Source organism: Pseudoliparis swirei, chromosome 1, assembly GCF_029220125.1.
Source record: "Pseudoliparis swirei isolate HS2019 ecotype Mariana Trench chromosome 1, NWPU_hadal_v1, whole genome shotgun sequence".
Taxonomy (NCBI): Eukaryota; Metazoa; Chordata; class Actinopteri; order Perciformes; family Liparidae; genus Pseudoliparis; species Pseudoliparis swirei.
The window spans coordinates 3303570-3326836 of NC_079388.1; the positions used below are offsets into that span (position 1 = coordinate 3303570).

General features: G+C 46.3%; 3 protein-coding genes across 8 annotated transcripts in view; 1 reads left to right on the forward strand and 2 right to left on the reverse strand.

The window, feature by feature from the left end:
* Nucleotides 1-4200: 4200 nt before the first annotated feature.
* ak2 (adenylate kinase 2) lies at nucleotides 4201-11022 on the reverse strand. The gene is made up of 7 exons (XM_056419021.1): nucleotides 10844-11022; nucleotides 9190-9315; nucleotides 8534-8644; nucleotides 7329-7423; nucleotides 6256-6328; nucleotides 5647-5866; nucleotides 4201-4373 (listed from the first exon to the last, which is right to left on the reverse strand). The coding sequence occupies exons 1-7, from the start codon at nucleotides 10940-10942 to the stop codon at nucleotides 4366-4368; spliced, it is 732 nt and encodes a 243-aa protein (XP_056274996.1). The 5' UTR covers nucleotides 10943-11022; the 3' UTR covers nucleotides 4201-4365.
* Nucleotides 11023-11708: 686 nt separating this feature from the next.
* On the forward strand, nucleotides 11709-15812 carry illr4 (immune-related, lectin-like receptor 4). Of its 2 annotated transcripts, XM_056433385.1 has the most exons (8): nucleotides 11709-11772; nucleotides 12153-12221; nucleotides 13216-13350; nucleotides 13502-13567; nucleotides 13708-13770; nucleotides 13968-14119; nucleotides 15274-15398; nucleotides 15486-15812. In XM_056433385.1, the coding sequence occupies exons 1-8, from the start codon at nucleotides 11709-11711 to the stop codon at nucleotides 15661-15663; spliced, it is 852 nt and encodes a 283-aa protein (XP_056289360.1). In that variant the 3' UTR covers nucleotides 15664-15812. The 2 variants fall into 2 exon arrangements, with proteins under 2 accessions (XP_056289360.1, XP_056289408.1); XM_056433433.1 differs by lacking the exon at nucleotides 13708-13770.
* Nucleotides 15813-16643: 831 nt separating this feature from the next.
* Nucleotides 16644-23267, reverse strand: part of LOC130205516 (uncharacterized) — a 37199-nt gene continuing 30575 nt past the window's right edge. For 3 of the 5 annotated variants that reach the window (XM_056433194.1, XM_056433053.1, XM_056432979.1), the window contains 11 exons: nucleotides 23156-23214; nucleotides 22307-22424; nucleotides 22018-22130; nucleotides 20530-20662; nucleotides 20103-20407; nucleotides 19878-20019; nucleotides 19661-19794; nucleotides 18437-18551; nucleotides 18056-18304; nucleotides 17464-17587; nucleotides 16644-16978 (listed from right to left, as the gene is read on the reverse strand). In XM_056433194.1, the coding sequence (XP_056289169.1) occupies nucleotides 16768-16978; nucleotides 17464-17587; nucleotides 18056-18304; nucleotides 18437-18551; nucleotides 19661-19794; nucleotides 19878-20019; nucleotides 20103-20407; nucleotides 20530-20662; nucleotides 22018-22130; nucleotides 22307-22424; nucleotides 23156-23214 (1703 nt within the window). In that variant the 3' untranslated portion in view covers nucleotides 16644-16767. Of the gene's footprint in view, nucleotides 16979-17463; nucleotides 17588-18055; nucleotides 18305-18436; nucleotides 18552-19660; nucleotides 19795-19877; nucleotides 20020-20102; nucleotides 20408-20529; nucleotides 20663-22017; nucleotides 22131-22306; nucleotides 22425-23155; nucleotides 23215-23267 lie in introns of those variants that run through there. The other 2 variants (XM_056433129.1, XM_056433267.1) reach the window with 2 other exon arrangements.

The following is a 23267-nucleotide window of genomic DNA, read 5'->3' on the forward strand; positions in this document are numbered from 1 at the left end:
GGAGGCAGCTCCGTGGAACAACACTGCGTCAACTACACGGCCAGGAATCCAGCTCTCAGACTGGAGACCACACCGTCTCTGTGTGTGTGTGTGTGTGTGTGTGTGTGTGTGTCTGTGCCATTTGCATAATCCTCTTCCCTAGAAATTCATCCAAACATTTGGTTAAGTGTTGCTCACCATAAAACGTTGGCTTCCCTGTGTGTGCGTGTGTGTGTGTGTGTGTGTGTGTGTGTGTGTGTGTGTGTGTGAGAATATGTTTTTATCTATTGATGATGTTTGCACAACATTTTCCGAGGAAACGAACCACACGGTTGGACAATGTCTACGTCACAGGAACTGTGTTCTTGGCTGGTTTTAGTTATCATGAAGTAAGCAGATGTAAAGCTGCTATAATCAATATAATAAACAAACAAGAGGCTGAGAACATGTGAACAAGACCTGAGAAGACCTTTGAGGCTCCCTACTGCTACTACTACTTATACCACTGCTACTGCTACTACTACTATTATTACTAATATTACTACTATTACTACTACTACTATTATTGCTAATATTACTACTATTACTACTACTACTATTATTACTAATATTACTACTATTACTACTACTACTATTATTACTAATATTACTACTATTACTACTACTATTATTACTAATATTACTACGATTACTACTACTATTATTACTAATATTACTACTATTACTACTACTATTATTGCTAATATTACTACGATTACTACTACTACTATTATTACTAATATTACTACTATTACTACTACTATTATTGCTAATATTACTACTATTACTACTACTACTATTATTACTAATATTACTACTATTACTACTACTACTATTATTACTAATATTACTACTATTACTACTACTATTATTACTAATATTACTACTATTACTACTACTACTATTATTACTACTATTACTATTATTACTATTATTACTACTACTACTATTACTACTATTACTACTACTATTATTACTACTATTACTACTATTACTACTATTACTACTACTCCTATTATTACTACTATTACTATTACTACTATTACTACTATTACTACTACTATTATTATGACTATTATTACTACTACTATTACTACTTCTGTACTTAACTGTAGGGTTGCACAGTTGAGCAAACAGTGACTTTACACCATTGGCTTTAACTAAATTCAACATGTTCTCTCTTCCTCTTTCAAAGGTTTGGATGTTGTCACAAAAACAGTGAAAGATGCAAGTTGACGGTCTTCACCTGAAGCCCACCATGATAACCACGACAACCACGACAACCACGACCTCCTCCGGACGAGGCAACGGTCTAACCCCAGTGACCAGAGAGAGAGAGAGGTGATTGGACCTTACATCTGTTAAATCCGTTCAGGGTCACCTTCCAACTGAATGCCGTTTGCTGCTTTTGTTTGGCTACAGTCATATGAGGGGGTTCAGATCCCAGAGGTGATGCAGGGTCGCCCTCACATCTGAACTCCCCTGTCAGAGGAGCTGTACCTGTGGGACCTTGTGGTTTGGTTTTCTTTGCTCAGCTTCAGTGGATAGAGGAGGAGACGAGGTGTCGATACAGACGCCAGGGTGTGAGGTTAGTTTAGAGTCCAGCTCTCAAACAGCTCTTCAGTGTTCTATGTTCTCCAATCAATAACGTAGTTCTCAGAGCGATGCCGACAATCAGAACACTGGGAGCTTTTGACTGGTCGTAGTGGGATAAGTGCGGTGACATTAACGACGGCTCAGACAGCACGCTCACCAGCAGGGCTTTCCCCCACTGCAAGTGAATGCATCATCAATGTTATCAGACACACCTGGACTTCATACTATGACGTGTCAAAATGTGATAAAAAGGTTTATTAATGTGAACAATGTATTCTTGTTTTCACATGAATGCATAACTAATGGAACATGTATGATGAGGATGCATTATAAACGCATAGTGACCGATGGACGATGTCATACTGACAATCTGTGGTGAGACGTCTCCCTTATGGCAGACTGTCTATCAATATGATTATGATTGGTTCTCTCTCTCCCAGGGAGCAGCAGCTGGGTGGAGTTTACCGTCAGTCGTGTAATAACATCGACCTTTCCTTTTAGAATGAGGTCATAGCTCCAAAACAAACATAAGAACCATTACTTGCCATTTCCCTCAGTTATGCTTGTTTTCTTAGAAATACACTGACAACATCCCCCACATCCAGCCCCGTGGAGACAGAGCATCGTACCTCAGGGACTACAACTGTACTACACATCCAGCCCCGTGGAGACAGAGCATCGTACCTCAGGGACTACAACTGTACTACACATCCAGCCCCGTGGAGACAGAGGAGCTCAGAGGGATGACAACTCCCAACTTCACAGCCTGGAGCACCTCCTCAGAGCCCTGCAGCATTCAGCTACTGCTCCTCCAACACACATGTAAAGGCGAGACGTTAGGATGCTGGAGGCCACGCCTCATGCACGCCGAGAGACATCATGACAATAAATAAAAATATATCAACAAACACAAAACAACACACAAATGGTGACTTGGACAATGACTGGACAAGCTGCTGACGCTGTAGACATTTAGTTTTTAGAGTTGAGGATGATGCAGCGGACACCGGCTCGTTTCCTCCCCGTCATGCAATACGGAGAGACCGGAGATGACAGTCCGGTTCCGGTCGTTCCGACTCGACCCTCCGGTGACCGTCACGCTCGTTTATAACCACAGACGCGTCATGGCGGTAACCCTCTGAAGCGGCATCGCCTCTCTCTCTCTCTCTCTAACTGCCGCACGTCTCGCCACTTACCGCAGAGCACCGGCTCTTGTCGACGGGAGATGCGTCCGGCTCCTCTCCGTGACGCCGGAGGTAGAAACACACCTCGGCTCTCGCGCTCAGGTGACGCTCCCCGCAGGTGACCGCGGCCCTTTTCACGTTCTTGCGCCTCGCGAGCGCAGAAAAACTCCAAGTTAAATCTCCGCAGCTCGCCTCGTTCCCCTCTCTACCCTCTGACGTCATGGAGGAAAGCCCCGGTCGGTGACGTGACGCCGGCCACCATGCGGAAACCCCACCCCGTGTCGTCACCGCCCCTCAGGACCTTCAGCTGGCGTTTACGGTGATAATAAAAAACATAAACTCAAGACGCGTTCATGGGAACCCGGAGACAAGGAAACCAAGAGGGAAGGGTTTTGTTTTGGTAGTGAAGGAAACAAAGGGCATTGTGTTCCACTCCAGGTCGCCATTGTTTCATCACAATCATATCTGAGAGCCCTCTGATGGTTGTCATAAGTCCACCTATTAGTCTGATGTCACCCCGTCTGCTCAGACATGTCCTCAAGTACTGAGTTACTAAAGTACAAGTATGCAAGTACAGGTTTGAGGTACTTTTACTTTACTATTCCATTTTTTCCTCTGGTCACATTTCACAGGGAAATTCTGAAATGTGTTCTCTATTATTTAACAGCTTCAGTTAACATTACAGATTACTGAAGAAAGAACAGAAATCAAATTATACAACTTCAGAAATGTACAGTCTAATCTAAATAATGACTGAATGGTCAAACTCAAACAATAAAGCTTTCCAAAGTAGAGTTTTCTTCACAGGGTCCCAGAACAGAGGCTGGAACCACTGGACAGAAGAGTATTTAAAACTTGACTCCACCTGGAGCAGCTACAACATCAACATGCTGCTTATGAGTAATTATATCACTAATGGTGATGATTTTCTGCAAAACACTCGTTTACTGTAAATTAAAGTCATTCTAAAATCTCCCTTCACCTCTAATTGAGAAGGAACAACTGTAGGTAATGGACGTTAACAATGCACTTAATGCAACTTCTGAATTTAGTCATGCAGTAAAGTAAATGAAAATTATTTCCAAGCCATTTGATGCATTTGTCTTTGACTATAAAATCTAAAACCGACTTTATTTAACAGATGTTTGACTCATCTGCTGTGATTTTTTTAATGTATATGACCCCCACATTATTATTTTTCTCCCATTTGGGTTTCATGTCTTTTTAAATGTTCCACACAAGCTGTATTCATCTGGTTAAAGACCCAAACCAACACTTCTTTATTTACCGGGGCAACGTCAGCCATCCTGACGTCATTTGACTGAAACAGAAGAAAACCCAACAGGTATATTAAGACTTCTCATCTCCAAACGAAAAGAAACAAAAGCTGCACAGAACGGGATGATTGTACTGTAGGAAAGCATGATTTATTCAAAGGAGCAACACAAGCCCCACAGCAACCTCCAAAGCCTAAGGACTCCTCCATCTTCTGAAGCCCCTCCCCCTTCCTCTGTCCACCCACCGAGCTTTTGGCAAATCCAAGCCGTCACTTGGGGCAGGACAGCTTTCAACCAGCTGGAAGAGAACAGGAGAGAGAGAAGTTGTGGGTGAATTAGAGAAACTTAAACACGACGAATAACATTATTTTAGGGTGAACGCAACGGCAAGGTTTCCCCAGGTGTCTAAATCTAAACATTCACAGCTTTCAATGAGCAATAAATACACAATAAACAAATAAATCAGTGAACACAAGATGGAATATCTTTCCTTTCTTTTTGAAAAAGGAAAATATGGCAAAGGAAATTGTCTCGTTGGGCTGAAATCTGGCTCCTGGGCCTCCCTGAACATCTGCTGTTGTTTTCCATCAACAACCCAGAGAGAATACAAACACACAAGTATTCAAGGGGAAAGGTGCAGGTGACACGGCGGGCACGCAAGAAGTTTCCACTGAACAGCAGCAGCAGCAGGTGACCAGAGCAGAGGCACCGATAGGTCAAGAGGACGCGGGGATCGACTCAGATGGTGATGATGGAAACATGTCTATGGAACAAAGTGCGATGGCACTGTGGGTCAGAGAGAAGGTCCAGGACACGCCCTCGGGGAGCAGCAGGACCTAAAGCCTCGACTCAGAAGGAAACTTCAGGAACACTTTGGAAGTCACGTGCACGACGACGATGAAAGTTTGAAAACAACTGAACTAACATTTCATATTCTTCTATAATTAACTAGTAGCCAAGCTGCAAATGTTGGCTTTGAGGTTTCATTAAGTGGCATTTCCTCCGTCCCGTCTTTTAGATAATTAAAGGTAACCCCAGGCATCGGGTTCTTTTCAAACACGCAAAGGGACGTTGGCAGTTTTACGACACTCCAAAAACAAAACCGCTTTCTCTCTCAGCGCCACAGATTTAAGGTCAAAACGGACGTGCATTGTCCAACTGGCCGGTCTAATGTATTTCTACCTTCGAGGGAATTCAAAGAGCAGGACATGCAGCTGAAGGGAGGAAGAGGAGAGACTCGGAGGGAAAAGGGCAAAGTCATCGATTAAACAAGAGCGAAGCGGTCCCGCAAAGGGCAACGAGACACACAGAGCGTCTATGTGACCGACCGGCTAAATGTCACGAAAAGGCTAAAGCATCGATTGTTTTGCGTCTACGCCAGAACAACAACAACAACTTGAAACCGTTCTGTTTCTACAACAGGGATCTCTCTGGTGGACCAGTCCAGCTCTTGAGCTGCCACAGGGCAACACGTTGCAGCCTCTGACCTTCGATGGACTCTCGTGTGACCTCCAGCCTCGAAGAGGAGAAAGAGGAAGGTGTTTGTTAAATGAAGAACACTCGGTCTTTACAGGCGACGGCCCGGGCGGGGATTTCCGTGGCGTCGGCGAAGGCGGCCACGATGGAGGCGAAGACGAGGTCGGGGCTCTGGGCGGCGTTGACGGCCGCGTGCAGCCCCCGGGCGCTGTAGTAGTCGACCAGCGGCACCGTCTGCCGGTGGTAGGCCTCCAGGCGAGAGTTAAGCGTCTTCTCGTTGTCGTCGCTGCGCCGCATGAGCGGCTCGCCGGTCAGCTGAGGGGGAGGAGCAGAGGAGACGGAGAGGAGGGAGAGAGAAAGAAAACAGAGAGGATAAAGTAAGAAAACAGAGGAGAGAGTAAGAAAACAGAGAGGCCAGGACCCTGAGCTGCCCCCCCCCCCCTCTATCTTTTCTCACTTTCTCTTCTCTTATGTCCAAAATAAGGGAAAACTTCTTCTCGACTCCTTTGAAGTTTTTCCAGATTAAATCAAATGAACTTAATAGAAACACCTCACCGTATTAAATGAGTAAACACTAATACATTCACATGGAGTCAACAGGCACTTCAGTCTGAAGGTGGCTGGTTGTTCAGCGTCGCCATGACGCCAGGTCGCTGGCACTCGAGCCACAAGTGGTTTTAAGGGCCGATGGTGAAGCTACTCACGTCGTCCTTCATGGCCTCTTTGGGGGGGTTGAACTCCTCGTGGTACGAGCGGCCGCTCGGCTGATGGATCAGTCTGAGGAGACAGAAGAGGAGTCGGAGAACACATCAAGGGCGACGAAGGGCGGCCGTCCAGTGACTCACTGCTCGACCGTCCTCTTCACGTCCCACATGACACCCTCGGCCTCCTCGCCCTCACAAACAGGACCCCGGCGGACAAAAAGACGCCTCTTTGAAAACTGCTTCAGTCTAACGGGAATTAAGAAAAGATTTCACACGGTTTCCTAAAGCGCCGACACGAAGGACTGAACACAAACGTCTGGCTGCAGTGACGAGCTGACAGACAGCACCACTTGTTTCTGTTTCTTCCAGAAGGTCAACACACACACACACAAACATGTCGTGAGTCGGAGTGTCCAGCTAACAGAAAGCACCGTGTGGATTTACCGATCGTGGCCTTTGAGCTTACATTTTGCTTTTATGAACTCTGGTGTGGCAGAAATATGAATTAAAACATCAAAATAATGTTCAGGTAGAACTGCATGACCTCAGACAGCCCGCAACACTTTTGGGGTTTCTAGCACCGAAAAGTGAGATCACCTTTCTTAATGATGACAATAAAGCTTGACCATAAAACCCTGAGTGTGTGTGTGTGTGTGTGTCACTAATAAGCTGGATCTCCATTCCAATACACACACGTTTCCCTTTGGAGACTCGTGATGAAGTATCATTTAAAAATCTAGCGAGGTGTTCGGACACGTGGCGTCTTTAAGGATTCGACCCGCCGGCTGCAGGACGCTCTCGACCCCCTCCGGCCTTCCCGGTTAAACCGCACACTTCCATGCGTGCGCGCACACACCAGTTCTTGTCCTCCAGAGCAACATCAACAGACCCGGCTTCATCTCAGTTACACGCTGCTGTACTTCTGACTCTGACACACTGACACACACACGCACACACACGCTCCTCAGCCTGAAGGGGAACTCATAAACTACTGTTTTGCCCGGCAAATAAAAAATCTGATTGAATCCCCCCTTCAATACTTGGACCATTCCTTCCTCCCAGGCTCCTCCTACCTGCCACAGATCCTGCGGACCAACAGAGAGTCGTCGACGGCGAACTCGATCACCGAGTCCAGGTTCTCGTGTCTCTTGTCCAACAAGTCGTCCAGCTGCAACGCACAGACACGGGAATTACTCGTACGACGTGACTGACGTTCACTACCAGGCCCTCTTAACCTTCCTGTGACCTTCAAATGTACTAACAGCTTTTACCCTTGGGGTCAATTTGACCCCAGCAATTAAAACCTCCAGAAAATTAGAATTCATATTTTCCCCAAGTTCAGGTGTGAGGTACTTTATGGTTGTTTGTTGACTACCTAAATAGCCCTTTAAATAAAAAGCCCCCCCCATACATCCAGACTATTTGTTCACGACGATGGCGAAATATGCAGATCACCATTAAAGTCTCACTGATTGACCTCAAATTGGAAAGATATATCTTTTTGGTGTTTTAATGGCTTTATATTACTTCCAAGTACATATTTTTTATATCAAATTGACCCCAAAGAACCGATGCGTACAAGTTGTGTTCAGGACATTGAAAACATATCATGTGAATTTTATGTTTACCCAGTCATCCCCAATAAATGAAGAGAAAAGTCATGAAATGTGAAGCAAAAAAGCTGATGTCAATAATTTGTTTAGAGATGTTAAACATTGAATGGGGTCAAATTGACCCCAAAGGTCACAGGAGGGTTAACAATATTATGACGAATAATACAATTCTGAATGGTTAAATTATAACTAGAACGGGCACTCGGTAGAGCGCATACCTTCACATATCACAAGATTGGGCATTGAATTATGAACATTTTGGCATTAGTTGCATGCCAATTGGATAAAAATTGACCGTGCTATAGTAAAAAGAAGAATTTGACCTTTTCATGACCTTGACCTTGATCTTTGACCCGATCGATCCCAACATCTAATCAAATGGTCCCCGGATAATAACCAATCATCCCACCAAATTTCATGCGATTCAGTTTAATACTTTTTGAGTTATGCGAATAACACGCATACAAATAAATGGCGATCAAAACATAACCTTCCACATTTTCAATGCGAAGGTAAAAATACCGACAGGGTGTATGCATCAGTTTTGTTAAATGTGCCCACAAGACAGAAACGTCCTAAAACAAGGTCTACAAGGTATTCGTGCTGCGCTCCATCTGGATTAAATCATCTCCTCCGTACGGTTGTGTGCGTCACATGACACCAACCATCTCCGCCTGCTTGACCGTGCGAGGGAACCCGTCCAGCAGGAAGCCCTTCCTGCAGGGCGCCGTGTCCAGGTTCTTCTCTATGAGCTCCACCACCATCTCATCGCTGACCTGCACAACAAAAGACCATTTTATTAAATGATGACATCATGCTGTATAGAAGAAGACTTGAAACCAGAGACTGGGACATAAACTCATGTTTACAATGTTTACTGAGGGAATACATCAAGAGAAGTAGAGTCACTATATAGACTTCTATACAACCAGAGGAGTCGCCCCCTGGTGGTCAGGAGAGAGAATGCAGCTTCAACACATGAAGCATAGACTTCTATACAACCAGAGGAGTCGCCCCCTGGTGGTCAGGAGAGAGAATGCAGCTTCAACACATGAAGCATAGACTTCTATACAACCAGAGGAGTCGCCCCCTGTGTATTTTCCATGCAGAAGCAGAAACGGTGTTACTTTACTCCGTATATGGCCGAGCTCCGTCTTAGAAGGAATGCATTTCCTCCTCAGGGAGATTTGCTCTGCCGTCTACACTTGTTGCTCCGCATGTTTGTGTTCAAGACATTTTCAGCCGAACATGAAGGCTCGGCCTCCAGAAGAGGTCAAAGGGCACGGAGAGAGACACGGAGAGAGAGCGTGAGGAGCGTTACCAGCTTGCCGGCGTCCATGGTGCTCTTGAGCTTCTTGCCGAGCTCCGAGCCCGAGGCCACCATGGCCCTCAGCATGTCTCCGGTGGCCAGGTGGCAAACGCAGTACTGCTCCGCCAGCCGAGGGGCCTGCGGGGGAGGAGGAGGAAGAGGAGGATTATTTTATCATTAAAAGAGTTACATGATCACCACCGACCAGACGGGAGAGCCAACCGCCTGCGGTGTCGGCCGTCAGAACCAGTTTGTGTATTTTGGCTGCGAGACCAGGAGCAGAGATGTACCAGCCACCTTTCTGGTTTGATCGGTTGTCATGACGACATCTCGATTTATTAGGAAGGAACGCCGCTCCACTAATGGAGGTGGAAGCTCAGTGCATACAAGTTAAGATATGAGGACGAGTTACAGCACAGGTTGTGGAATTAGAGGACACACCTTAAAAATGTTCTCTGAACACGATTTAAATAACCGAATAGAAACTTCAATTTTCTGCATACATGCAAGACGGCATTAAAATAAGGACTACTCTGAAAGTTAGGACAAATATGTCGTCGAACAAAAGTAGTTGACGGGCCTAAATTCAGGATGAGATGATTCATCTCAACCAAGTGCAAAGACAGTTCACTTGAATACAAGACACACACACACGAGTAAGAGATTCCTGACATAACTTTATTATATATATATAGAAAATTGAAGAACAATAGTTGCCAATTTCATTTTGAAGACTGATGACGTGAATCTTCAGAACACTTAGTACAGGGGATTACCACAGAGCACTTTACTGAGATCTCAAGACTCCAACCAGCTCTGGTGTAAAAGAAACAAAGACACCACACACACACACACACCATCATCATCATCATCATCATGTGATGATGTCTCACACACACACACTGAAGGAGGTCATGGTGAGACTTATTATTTCAGCTGGAAATCTCGATCCCATCAGCACAGTGTTCCTTCAAGGAGGAGCTCGTTCTCTAGTTATCTTAAGATGTTCTACAGATGTGTAGATCATTACATTTATATACGTTTAGAACATCACACAATGCATCAAACAGCTTTACAATAGAGGGTGCTACACCCACTTCAGCCCATTCAGAGGAGACCGGCTCGTCCACCTGAAGCTCTGGTCTGACTGGATCCCAGTGACTTTCCACCTGCACATAGCTGTCAAACTACGAGTGATCACACAACGGAGCAAAGAACCCTCACACCTGAGGTGCAGGAACCAGGCACTCAAAATAGGGTCAAATGTACAGATACAGATTGATGCCTTCTTGTATTAAATCAACTTCACATGGTGGAGACAGCTCTTACTGGACAGACAGACACTCACACACAGACAGACAGACAGACTCACACACACACACACAGACAGACTCACACACACACAGACAGACAGACAGACAGACAGACAGACAGACAGACAGGCGCTCACTTTAAGCTTTTAAAGTAGCTCATGTCAGAGTGAACCCAGAGGAACATGCATATCCCTCCATGAAGGGTCCCCAAGACTCGCGCGGCTGTCACAGTTCATTATGAAGCGGACACACCATCAACAGTCCCGACCGGAACCAGGGGACCTGGAGCCGGGCGGTTAGCATTAGCACTGAGCCACGCGCTAACGGCTAGCTCCGTTAGCTCCCCCTCTCACCTGAGTCCCCTTGCCGGCTCCGGGTGGCCCGAGCAGGATGGCACGGATCCCCTCGTGCACGTCGGCTATCGCCTCCTTGAGTCGCGCGCTGGGGGCCATGTCTAGAGCAGGAGACCACCGCGGCGGGAACTTTCGTGAAGACTGTCCGTCGCGTCCCGGTGACACTTCAGCGAAGTTCACACAGAAAGGGAAACGCCTCCGTCTCTTTTTTCTGTTAACACCGGTTAAGCCCCGCCCCTGATAGAAAGTACGGCGTTCTGATTGGCCGCCCAACTGTTCTGTCAGAAATTGAACGCGTTGATTGGCTGTCATCTGAGTGACGCTACGTTGTGTAATATCCGAAAGGACATATTGACTCTGAATCAAATTATTATTCAAGGTTCAACTATTGAGAAATATGATGACAAGAGGTGGAAAGTTTATTTTTTGATGTTGGAAAGAGTGTTTGAGTTTAATATTTATTGGCAACAATTATTTATCTTTCCTAAAAATGAAACTGCTTTTATATTACATTATGCAATAATTGTTCCCCTGCAACACATTTTAGTTGACTTTAACAACTATAGGATGGTATGTTTAGTATTACTACATAACACGTCTTCATAAGTCTAACTTGTATTGTTATTAACACTTCCATTTTGTTTAATGGTGACTAATACAAAGTAAAGTAATGATGGGAGTTTCTAGTTTCTTTCCTTTTTCTGGCATTTTTTAAAAACCATTTTCTTCCAAAACAACAGTTACAACACAGACTGTAGCCACATCACTTCCTATATGAAATACTCAAACAAGACACAAAAAGAAGAAGATCAAATCCCGACTTCCCCGTTACATCTTTTAAGTCACTGATGATCACAGCGGTAACATGTCTGAGGCTGAGGTCGTGTACTCTGAAGTCAAGTTCCAGAGTCAGAGGGGAAACACTGATGGTGAGAACCTTTATTATTGTTTATTATTATCTTTATTTAAAAGGGACCATGTACAGTTTAAAAATAAATGTCATCATTTGATGCTCTTTACCAGATTGTAGCTTCAGCTCATTTGCATATGTGGTCCCTTGACAGACAATAATAAACATAAACAATAACAAACATAAAACAATAACAAACAGTCCAGGATGAGACGCACTACAACTGTATATGTGGTAAGAAGAACACAGAATACACACAATGCAAAGCTACAGTGCATTATAAGTAAGTAATACATATTATTAAAAGTAAGTAATTAAAAACATCTGTCCGTCTTTTCCTTGACAGAGTGGAAGTGGAATATGAATGTTTGAATTGAAACAGAATGTTTGGTGTTGCAGGGCCGGCCTCCTCCCCTCAGAGCTCTGAGGTCCGGGTCTCGGGCCCTCAGCCATCCTCAAAGCTGCCTGGTGGGTGCAATGAAAAACAAATTTTATGAGGATATTTGTTGTCATATAGTGAAAACGTGTATTCTTCAACACAGAGCGAGTGCTCGGTCGTGGAAAACAAAAACTGTATTAAAAGTAGAAAAATAAAAACTTACTTTCTTTGAAAATATGTGTGCAACCACATGTCGAACAGTGAAACCACAATGTGGATTCTTCCTTTGAAATGTTGCGTCCTCATGTGACTTTGAGCTTTGAACCCACATTCAATGTCTGCACTTTAAATACGCAGTAATATCAGGAGAATACGTCACATGTGAGAGGTTAAAAGGACCAAACCGTGATCTTTAAATACATAGTCACTTTACATCAGATATATAAATTATTACATTTGAGATGCAGTGAAGGGAAAGTTCTCTACGGCCGTGTGAACAGACTTCAGTGTGACCACACGCCACTGCAAAGACGCTTCTTCCTGTTGAGACACTGAGCTGCTTGAGAGGAGAGGAAACAAGGAAACAACCCTGAAGAGGAGCCACAGTACAACAGTGTGTCTGTGATGACATGAGGAATCATGTGTGTATATATTATACATGTCACACAGCTACAGGGAGAAACTCAGGGTTAAGTGTCTTGCTCAAGGACATGTCAACCAAGGCGGGGATTGAACCGTCAACCTCCTGATTGACGACCTGCTAACCACTGACCCACAGTCGCCCATATATATATATTATAACTATATTGTTCCATTGTTATTCCTTTGATGGATTTACATTTGTTTACCTAAACAGCGTTTTTAGTCTTCAATTACTTATTTAATTTCTTTCCTATATTTTACATTTATCAAAATATATTTCTCTTATTGCGAAGTCCACAATACAATTTTTTATTAGAAAAAAAATACTTCATGCGCAAACATGAACTCGTCTATATGTTACGATATAATATACTACATGGTTTCATATGATGAGAGCCTGAATGACAGAAACCAGGACGCTGTACTCTGGTGTTCCAACAGCTTCTCAACAACAACAACAACAACAGCCGGCATCGAGCGGACGGTCCAAATCCAGGCCGGAGAGAGCGACCTTCGTGACCTTCGTGGTCCTCGGCGTCCTCGTGGCGGCGGCCATCGTCGCCCTCGGCCTGACCTGTGAGTCTGGACATTCAGCCTGGCACACTTGTTTAGGACCTGGAGCTCTCCAGATCAAGACCCACCACACAGCTGATCCTGGATCGATTTCCTCCTGATGAACAAACTGCTGCGATGCGATCTTTACTTTTACCTCCTTTGTTTTAATCAGGTTATCAAATGATGCATCTCCAAAAGCTGACGGATGAGCTCGATGCTGTGGAAAGAAATCTCACCGGTGAGCTTCATCGTACCTGGTGCTCTGCATATCAATACCCATCATTGAGTTCATCTTCAAATGATTTTCTTCTGATGAACACGGCTTCTGTTATACAAGTTATAATTAATTTGTTCTTCGTTTCTTTAAAAAAAAATCAGTTTATAAAGAAATTCTCCAAAATGTGATGGATAAGCTTGAGGGACAGGGAGACAAAGCCACAGGTGAGCTCCTTCATCAGCTGCTCCGTCACTTTACTCTGTTACGTTTCCATCTGGTATCCAGATGTGAGGAATGGAAATGTAACGCAGTGTCCACATCTTATACTGTGAGGTAAAACTATGCAACACATCACGTTTGCATCTTCTGATGATGATAAACGTGTGTGTGTGTGTGTGTGTGTGTGTGATCTCTTCTCAAGAGGACTCATGTGCAGAGTGTGAAGACGGCTGGGAGCAGCGTGGAGCAGAGTGCTATTATTTCTCCAACAACCAGTTGACCTGGGAGCAGAGCCGTCGAGCATGTGGCTGTCGAGGAGGAGCTCTGGTCCGCATCGGCAACAGAGCGGAGCAGGTACGGCACGGAGTGACGTCATCACGTCCTCTCATTGTCTTGAAAAGATATTCAGTGCAGAACAGGTTGATCGCAGCCACAATAAGCTATTTTTTTGCCAAATATTAGTTGTTATTTGTATTCTGAGAAAGTGATTGAAAACTTGAATTAGTTTTTGTCTGATGGAGCAACATGTTTAAATTAAAAGTGAGTGCAAAGTAATTCTATAAAAAAAAAAAGCAGATGCAGGAGTCACAAAACTTTGTTATTTCAATAATATTTCAGCATGCTTGTTTAAAGATAGATTGCCTACATTTAATACAATTAATTAAAAACCCGACGTCCAAAATGTATATATATATATATACCTACACACACATTTCAAAATAAAATTATTCTATTTAAAGGATAATGAAAAAAGCAGGGTTGTCATATTTTGTTTGGCTGTAAAAATACTTTACAGTGAATAATTGGAGTAAACTCATGAGCAAGAACAGCTGATGTGACGTCATCTTGTCAGCTGCTGTTCCAATCCTCTGGAGTCTGGACTCCAAGGACCAAACTCCAAAGTCTGGACTCGGTGTACTTGGTATTGATAACTGGCCGTAGTTTCTTTTGTCACGTGACTTGGGGGCGGGACTTGATAGTAACTCGTTTTGCACCGGAAACGGTCCCTCGAGTGACGTCAGTCAGCGTGGTGAGGAGTTCACGGTTGACTCTTGCGCAAGAAAATTTCACAACGGTTTACTTCTCGGTCCACATCGTAGCCAGGTCTTTACTTATTTAACTTTTAAATGTCTTGTTTTAAATTAGAAATGTCCCGTCTTAATGTTTTTATACATGTTTTACCTGTCGCTGATGAGTCGCCAACTTAATTGCGTTGTATGTTTTTACAATGACAATAAACTTCCTTACGTCACTTTTCAAAGAAACATTAATCTGCATTGTCCTGGCATTGTTTAGTAATTTTTTTATTATTATTATAATTCCTACCCCATTTTACCTTTTCTATCCAGATTCAACATTCTTAAATTCTATTTAGTAAATACCAAATAAAATAAATAAAATGCCGAGAAGCACTTTTTCAAGATTTCCCAAACTTTCTCCAGTCTTGTAAATTGTATTTTTTTAAACTCCTCAACCCGTTTCATGACCTTGTGTTTTCCCCCTTAAAGGAATACCTGGCGGGGCAGCTGAGAGGGAAAGGGAACCAGCCTGATGACTTGTTCTGGATCGGACTGACGGACTCCGAGCAGGAGGGGGCGTGGCTGTGGACCGACGGCTCCCCGCTGGACTGGAGGTGTGGTGACCACCATCGCCGGGTCAATGCACTTTATCAAAGTCACTGGTTCTATTGAACCACTTCTTTCTGTCCCCAACATCTCAGTGAGTCCTTCTGGAGCCGCTCGGAGCCGGACAACTTCCTCGGGAAGGAGGACTGTGCAGCGACAAAGGTTCAAGCCGCCGGAGGCAACGTGCGGCGCTGGGTCGGCCTGCCCTGCGGAGCGGCGAACGGACACATCTGTGACAAACCGGCACGAACCAGACGCTCCGAGTGCGTCTGAAGAGGCGGAGAGAGCTTGAGGTGAAATGTACCGGAGAGCATCGACATGCACGTGAGCGTCACAAACGAGCCGCGCAGGAGGGATCCGTCAACGTCTTCTTATTTATGAGATGTGACAAAATAAAATAAAAAACAATAATTACTTTTCAATGTTTGTTTTTTCTTTTTAGTGAATCTCGAGCGTCGACTGAGAAAACCAAAGACTTGATCGTAAAAACAATAGTTACATTATTCTCAGGCACTGGAACACGGCTCAGGAGGTCAGAAGGTCAGGGGGTCAGAAGGTCAGGAGGAGGAGTCAGGTCAGGAGGGCCGAGGAGGAGTCAGAAGGTCAGGAGGTCAGAAGAGTCAGAGGGTTAGGTCAGAAGAGGAGTCAGAAGGTTAGAGGAGGTGTCAGAAGGTCAGAAGGTCAGAGGAGGAGTCAGAAGGTTAGAGGAGGTGTCAGAAGGTCAGAAGGTCAGAGGAGGAGTCAGAAGGTTAGAGGAGGTGTCAGAAGGTCAGAAGGTTAGGAGGTCAGGAGATCAGAGGAGTCAGAAGGTTAGGAGGTCAGAGGAGGAGTCAGAAGGTTAGGAGGTCAGAGGAGTCAGAAGGTTAGGAGGTCAGGAGATCAGAGGAGGAGTCAGAAGGTTAGGAGGTCAGAGGAGGAGTCAGAAGGTTAGAGGAGGTGTCAGAAGGTCAGGAGGTCAGTAGGTTAGGTCAGAAGGTCACCTTTTCTTCTCCCTTTGTATTGAATCCTTAAAGTCCTCTCTTGTAAATTTGTCAAATCAAAATAATTCTATTCATCTAAAAAAGAAGAAAAAAAGAACTGAAGAGGCAGCAGCTGCTTCCACGTGTTATGCAAGTGGAATTTTTTTTGTAAAGTTAAACAAACGAGAACGTCCCGATGAAAGAGGGAAGGAACCGAGCGGCTGGATTGGCTCCTTCCCTCCTTAGGAACGAGGATGAATTCAGACGACAGAAATCCTGAAACATGGACGTGAGAACATTTAAATATCCGATCTCAATCAAGCGGAATGTATTTCCCTTTGTACAAATCCTTAAAAAGACAAAATTTAACAGTTCTCTCAGAAGAAAAGAACAAAAAGAAGAAGAAACATGTCCATTGTCATTGCTCCTCCTCCTCCTCCTCCTCTTCCTCCTGTCGGGGCGCGGCTCCTCCATCCGGATCCCGCAGCTCTCGGAGGGCCATGATCCGGACCAGCATGGCCTCCATGGTGCCGGCGTCCAGCGGGGCGCAGCAGAACCACACGGCGCTGCTGGACACGCAGCCGCGGGCCGGCAGCAGGTAGAACCGGTCGGGGCGCGGCCGCACCGCGCTGGAGGGAGAGAGAGAGAGAGGGAGAGAGAGAGGGGGAGAGAGAGGGAGAGAGGAGAGAGAGAGGGGGGGGAGAGAGAGGGAGAGAGGGAGGGAGGGAGAGGGAGAGAGAGAGAGAGAGAGAGAGAGAGGGGAGAGAGAGAGGGGGGAGAGAGAGGGAGAGAGAGAGAGGGGGGGGGGAGAGAGATGGAGAGAGAGGGAGAGAGAGAGAGAGACAGAGAAAGGGAGAGGAAGAGACAGAGAACGAGAGAGAGGGGGAGAGAAAGAGAGATGGAGAGAGAGAGATAAAGAGAGGGAGAGAGAGAGACAGAGAGGGAGAGAGAGAGAGATTAAAGATGAAGGACGAGTGGAGACCCACAGCGTGAGGACACGAGACACGTCTCCTCGTCTCCTAGAGGCTCACTCAGAGACACGTCTCCTCGTCTCCTAGAGGCTCACTCAGAGACACGTCTCCTCGTCTCCTAGAGGCTCGTCTCTACAACGCACCACTTGGAGAGGTAGAACTCGTAGAGGCGGACCGGGCAGCGCAGAGGGTTCTCCGTGTTCTCCGTCATCTCCAGAACCTTCTGCTTACTCCGGTCTCGCTTACGCTTCTTGGCAGGAACTCCGTCTGCAACACACACACACACACACACACACAAACGCACACAATACATACACACACACAACAAATACACAGATACACACACACACGCACACACACCTTGTGTTAGTGCAGCATAGCATCCCCACGGCGTGTGACCAGGATGTTGACGCCTTCATCCTGGTTTCACTTCATTTGGTTTCCACAGTGTTTCCCTGACAACTCATTTACTGCATCAACAATAACTAATAATCAATAAAAACTAATAATCAATAATAACTAATAATCAATATTAACTAATAGTCAATAAAAACTAATAATCAATAACTAATAATCAATAAAAACTAATAATCAATAATAACTAATAATCAATAATAACTATTATAGATACACAATCGTTTCTCTGACGGTCTCGTGTACTCGTGCAGGTTGTTAGCATGTTAGCATGTTGGCTTCAAGCGGTTTCATTTCCTGCTCGCCAACTGCCCCCCGTACCCGTCTCTGCCCGGTCCGTGGGGGTCGGCGGGTGGAGGCGCAGGAAGGTGGTCTTGGTGTTGTCGGGGTCGGTCTTGGTGCAGCGCATGACGTGGGCGAAGGACAGCTGGCGGTGCTGCTCCACCGTGGTGAAGCCAAAGTACTTGCAGCAGAAGAAGAGCAGCGTGTTGAGCAGCACGATGGGGGAGTACGCGCCCAGCTGCTTGCAGTCCCACAGGAAGCCCTCCTCCACTCGGGAGTGGATGTAACCTGGAGAGAGGGGGAGAGGGAGAGAGAGGGGGGAGAGAGAGAGAGAGAGAGAGAGAGAGAGAGAGGGAGAGAGGCCTGTTGGGTACCTGGCCGCTCAGAGGTCAGACTGACCTGAACATCTCGGTGACTCACCTCCGCCTGCAGTCGAGGGTTTGGAGGTCTTGAGCATCCTGGTGAATCTGGTGACGAACTTGTTGTAGGTCAGATCGCTGAAGATGTTCTCCAGACGGCCGTTATCGAACAGGTGCTGAGGAGAAACGACAACATGACAGTCAGGCACAACAACAACAACAACAACCACCACCACCGTGTGACCAGACACATTGTTGCTGCACCCTCAGTCTGCAGAGGCCGAATTCAATTCAGTTTATTTTGCCCAATATCACAAATTACGAATTTGCCCCAGAGGGCTTTACAGTCTGTACACATAGACATCCCTGACCTTTGACCTTTGACCTCACATCGGCTCAGGAACAACAAGAAAACAGAAAAAAGTCTTTCAGGGGAAAAAAAAGTAAGAACCTTTCAGGAGAGCAACAGAGGAGGATCCCTCTCCTGGATAGACAGAACAATAGACGTCATGTGACCACCCTGACCCACCCTGACCCCCATCACATGCACTCTTCCATGGATGAGAAGTGAAACTAGAGATATAATGAGTCTCATTCCGTTTATAGGATGGTGGATAATAGGGATGCACCGATCTGATCGGCGCCGATCCATATCGGCCGATATTCCCATTATCGGTTTTGATCGGCGTTCTCAAAACGGCCGATCAGATGACGTAACATCTGCGAGAACTATCAGACGTTTCAATCGCGGCGCACCTCAACGGAGACTATGCGCCCGGCGAGGGCCGCAGAGTGAGAGGTCCACGAGGGGATCCTCACCACCGAGCGGCGTCTGAAATCCCCTACAATAGCAATCAAACTATTTTAATGTATCAATTAGGACATTTTTCAAAGTAAAAGTCCTAAATGTTTAAAGAAATCTGTAATTTCTTTAATGTTTGAGGTGCTTTATATATGTATTTCCTCATAGTCCTAGGCAATAATGCTACACAATAAATAGAATGCTTCAATCAACACCGTGATCGGTGATCGGTATTATCGGATCGGCAGATACTGATTTCAGTGATCGGCACAAAAAACCTGATCGGTGCATCTCTAGTGGATAACATCTTCCACCCCTTGGGTTTCATCACACCTCAAAGTTTAACTACATTTCTCCCTGCCCCTCCCCAAAAAGGACTTAAACGCCCCCCAAAAAGATCAAGAGGGTCCCCATGTGAACCCAGATGTGTGTGTGACAGGTGAGTGTGTGAGTGTGTGTGTGTGTGCGTGTGGCTCGTCTTGCCTGCTGAATGCCCAGACACAGGTAGAACAGGTGGTCGGGGGAGTACGGCGCTCCGTCCGGTCGCTTCACTTCTCCGATGAAGCAGCGGAGGCCGTCGCTCAGCTCGCTGGCGGAGCAGCGGAGGACATCTTTGTCTAAAGGAAAGAGCCCAAAACCCGTTAGGACCGGCTCTTCCTCCCGTTAACAACGGCGTGTAAACAAAGGGAGAACGACGTACAGGGGAGGAGGTGTGTTTGCGTTTCCCTCCACCGGCTCCATCGCTTCCAGGCGTCGACGCCACACTGACTCTTCAGTTTGCGGCGCCTCCTCGACGCGGCCTCCTCCGGAGCCGCTCGGGGCGAGCGCTGCGGTCGAGGAGCCTTCGGCGAAGAGGAGAGACGAGGTTACGCAACAGGCGGGCGAGCGCACGGCCGCCACGCTGGTTCCCCGGGGGCGTCGTTACCTTGTTCTTGTTGTGGACTTTCCCCGAGGCGTGTTGTGAGGGAGGAGGGGCCGACTCAGGGCCCGGCGGGCTGGAGGGATCCCCGCTCTTCTCCGGAGGAGGAGGAGGAGCTGGTTCATTGTGGGTGTGTGGTCGGCCCGGCGATCTCGAGGGATCCCCGCTCGTCTCCAGAGGAGTAAGAGGAGGAGCTGGACGCGTTTCTTCGAGGGTGTGTGGTCGGCTGGCGTCAGAGGAAGAGTCGTCCTGGGTTCTGAACGTGGGCCGACGGTCTGAATCCAAGTCATCGCTCCAGTTTCTGCCGTGGTCTGTAAGTATTGAGATAAGCAGTAGATATAGATCAATATATGAAATACAGAGCTCGATGATGAAGCTCTTCCTCAATCACAACGGCATCAACTCTGCCCTTCATCTTCATCACGCCGCTCACCCGACGGCGCCGGGCTCTCTGGTCTTCGTCCCCGCGTCGTCGCTCCGCCCGCGCTCTTCATCTCGGACGTGAAGCCGAGCTCTTCCTCCGCCGGGTTCACGGTCGGGGTGGGAAGGAACACCGGCACCGGCAGCTGAGGCAGGGACAGGAAGACAAGTGTGTGAAAACAACAACAACAACAACAACCAGACGTTCTTTTTAGGACTTTTAATATTTGCTTTCACAGAACAATTCTCAAGAGAGACAAAGAGAGACTCCAGAAGATGAACACTGATGGAAACAGAGTCGTCGTGTTTGAGTTTTCCGACCCGCTTGTGAAAGCTGTGGTGCTGCTCCTTCTTAACTAGTGATATTATGGTCTGGGTTATTATGGTCTGGGTTATTATGGTCTGGGTCATTATGGTCTGGGTTATTATGGTCTGGACGGCCTCTCAGGGTGTTCACACCGAAAGCTACGCGTTTATTTTGCGTGACGAGATCCCATCCAAAGTCAACGTACAAACGCATTTTGCTGCAATAGACGCAACAATGTTCAGGGCGAGTTTGGGGCGATTTGGGCGACACGATTTTCACCCCAAGTTGAAATATTTCAACTTTGAGTCGATAATTTCGCAACTCGTGCCGATCAACTCTTGAGTTCCTTCGCGCGTCACCGCCGTCCCGCCGCTGTTGAATCAGAAAACTTATCATTGCGGTTTGCGGGCACCCGGAGCTTTTTAATACCTCGTATGAGTACCTGACTCGCAGAGGATAAAACGGGCACGGTGATGTCATGTATAAATATATATATATATATTCAAAAATGTTATGAACCCAAACACGAGGGCGTTAAATGTTCCGCTCTCCTAGCGCTGGAAGCGGAAGTCCTTCAGACGTAACAGTAACTTCATCGGTGAAAGTCACCGAGCTGTGTGAGCCTACGGGTGATGTCATGTATAAATATATAAATATATATATTTATATGATATTAATGTATGAACCCAAACACGAGGGCGTTTGATGTTCAGACGTTTGTGGGACGTCCTCAACACGTATGAAGCAGAACTAGTGGTTAGTTCTTCATGGTGGATGAAGGAGATGATAACTGTTTCCACTGAGATAAGCCCCGCCCCTCACAGAGCGTTGCAACGTTTTTGGTGTGAACACGCCAAATAGCTCCGCGAGTGAACACACGCGATTTGGGCGACGCGACAAATGGTGTTGCTTTTGGTGTGAACGTAGCGTTACAGTCGCAACCACACATCTAGATGCCCCCAAATGCCACGTACTGTCCCTTTAAGGAAAGGACACCAGCACAGGGAGAGCGAGACTCTGTTCTTAACCCCGTGTCGTTCTAGATACCTGAGCTTCTGATTGAAGTCTCTTCACAGTTCTTCCGACGGCGTAACATGAATAATAACAAAGTGCCATTTCAGGAGATCCATGCATGTAAAGAACGAGAGCTCCTGCTATGCGTCTGATCAGGGCTGGAGGGGTGTGCGTACGTACCGGTAGGGGCAGGCACAGCGGCACCGGTGTGTACTGGCTGTACATGCTCATGGGCAGAGGAACGTACAGCGGCACTGGGATGGGCAGCACGATGACTTTAGGGCCAACGGTGTCTACAAAGGAAGCAGAAGCAGAGCCCTTAGTCCTAGAAGGAGGGCACTCGTCATGTATTCCACCATGATGGACCTTGCTGGTATTTGGCTGAACGTACCCAGAGGGCACCTGGAGAACTTTCACTGCATCACAAGGAGGACAAAAAAGCACGTACAAGTCCTGCTGTTGTTCGTACCTGTCTGTGTCTCGGTGTCGACGGTCTGCGGCGCACAGGAGACGCCTTTGTTGTGGACCAGCGGGGTGCACAGAACCGACTTGTTCTTCAGCTCCCTGGAGACCGTTTGAACTCCGGCCTGAAGAACACGGGCGGTCACAACATGAGCGGAGGAGGAGGAGGAGGAAGAGGTAGAGGAGGAGGCGGAGAAAGAGGAGGAAGAGGCAGAGGAGGAAGAGGTAGAGGAGGCAGAGGAGGAGGAGGAAGAGGTAGAGGAGGAGGAGGAAGAGGCAGAGGAGGAGGAGGAGGAGGTAGAGGAGGAGGAAGAGGTAGAGGAGGAGGAGGAAGAGGCAGAGGAGGAGGAGGAGGAGGAGGATAGCTGTTGGAGCTATTTAACTTGGCATTTGTATTTAGTTTTATTGTAAAGTAATATTGATTAATAATTGACAATTTATGTTATATTTTGATACGTTAGAAGAGCTTTTTTCTTATGATATTTTTAGTTTAGTTCGTTGTGATTGTTGTTTAAATATATTTAGTTTTTTGACTGGTTCCCTGATTGGGTAACACTGGGGTTACATGAAGGTGTGGGTAGCTTCAGGACCAGCATGCACCTGGGTGGCCGATGGTTTTTTACCAGCACACGAGAGGCAGTGTCAACATTTTGTTTGTTCTTTTTGTTTGTTTGTAAATAAATGATCAGAATAAGGGAATAATAATGGACATTACTTTCTTTTGGCTGCGTCAACTCCAAAACCCCCACGGTGCGTCAGAGGCAATTAGATTTATATATTGATTTGATTTATTGGACAAATGGCCACAACAGAAGTAACAAACAGAGGGATGATAAACGCACGGAGGGAGACTTACATGTCCAACGACCTTTATTTGAATGTCCGGCTCAGAGTCTGTGGAGACATGACTCGAGTCTATTGAAGATAATCAAAGATAAAATTCAAGATCAAAACATCGTATAGACGAA

Bases quoted from the DNA above. Each gene is read 5' to 3' on its own strand.
- ak2 (XM_056419021.1), bottom strand. From the start codon at position 10,942: ATGGCCCCCAGCGCGCGACTCAAGGAGGCGATAGCCGACGTGCACGAG. The intron at 8,645-9,189 runs GTAACGCTCCTC...TTTGTTGTGCAG, and splicing joins CCATGGACGCCGGCAAGCTG to GTCAGCGATGAGATGGTGGT. The intron at 5,867-6,255 runs GTGAGTAGCTTC...CCTCCCCCTCAG, and splicing joins AAGAGGCCATGAAGGACGAC to CTGACCGGCGAGCCGCTCAT.
- illr4 (XM_056433385.1), top strand. From the start codon at position 11,709: ATGTCTGAGGCTGAGGTCGTGTACTCTGAAGTCAAGTTCCAGAGTCAG. The intron at 11,773-12,152 runs GTGAGAACCTTT...TTGGTGTTGCAG, and splicing joins TCAGAGGGGAAACACTGATG to GGCCGGCCTCCTCCCCTCAG. The intron at 13,771-13,967 runs GTGAGCTCCTTC...TCTCTTCTCAAG, and splicing joins ACAGGGAGACAAAGCCACAG to AGGACTCATGTGCAGAGTGT.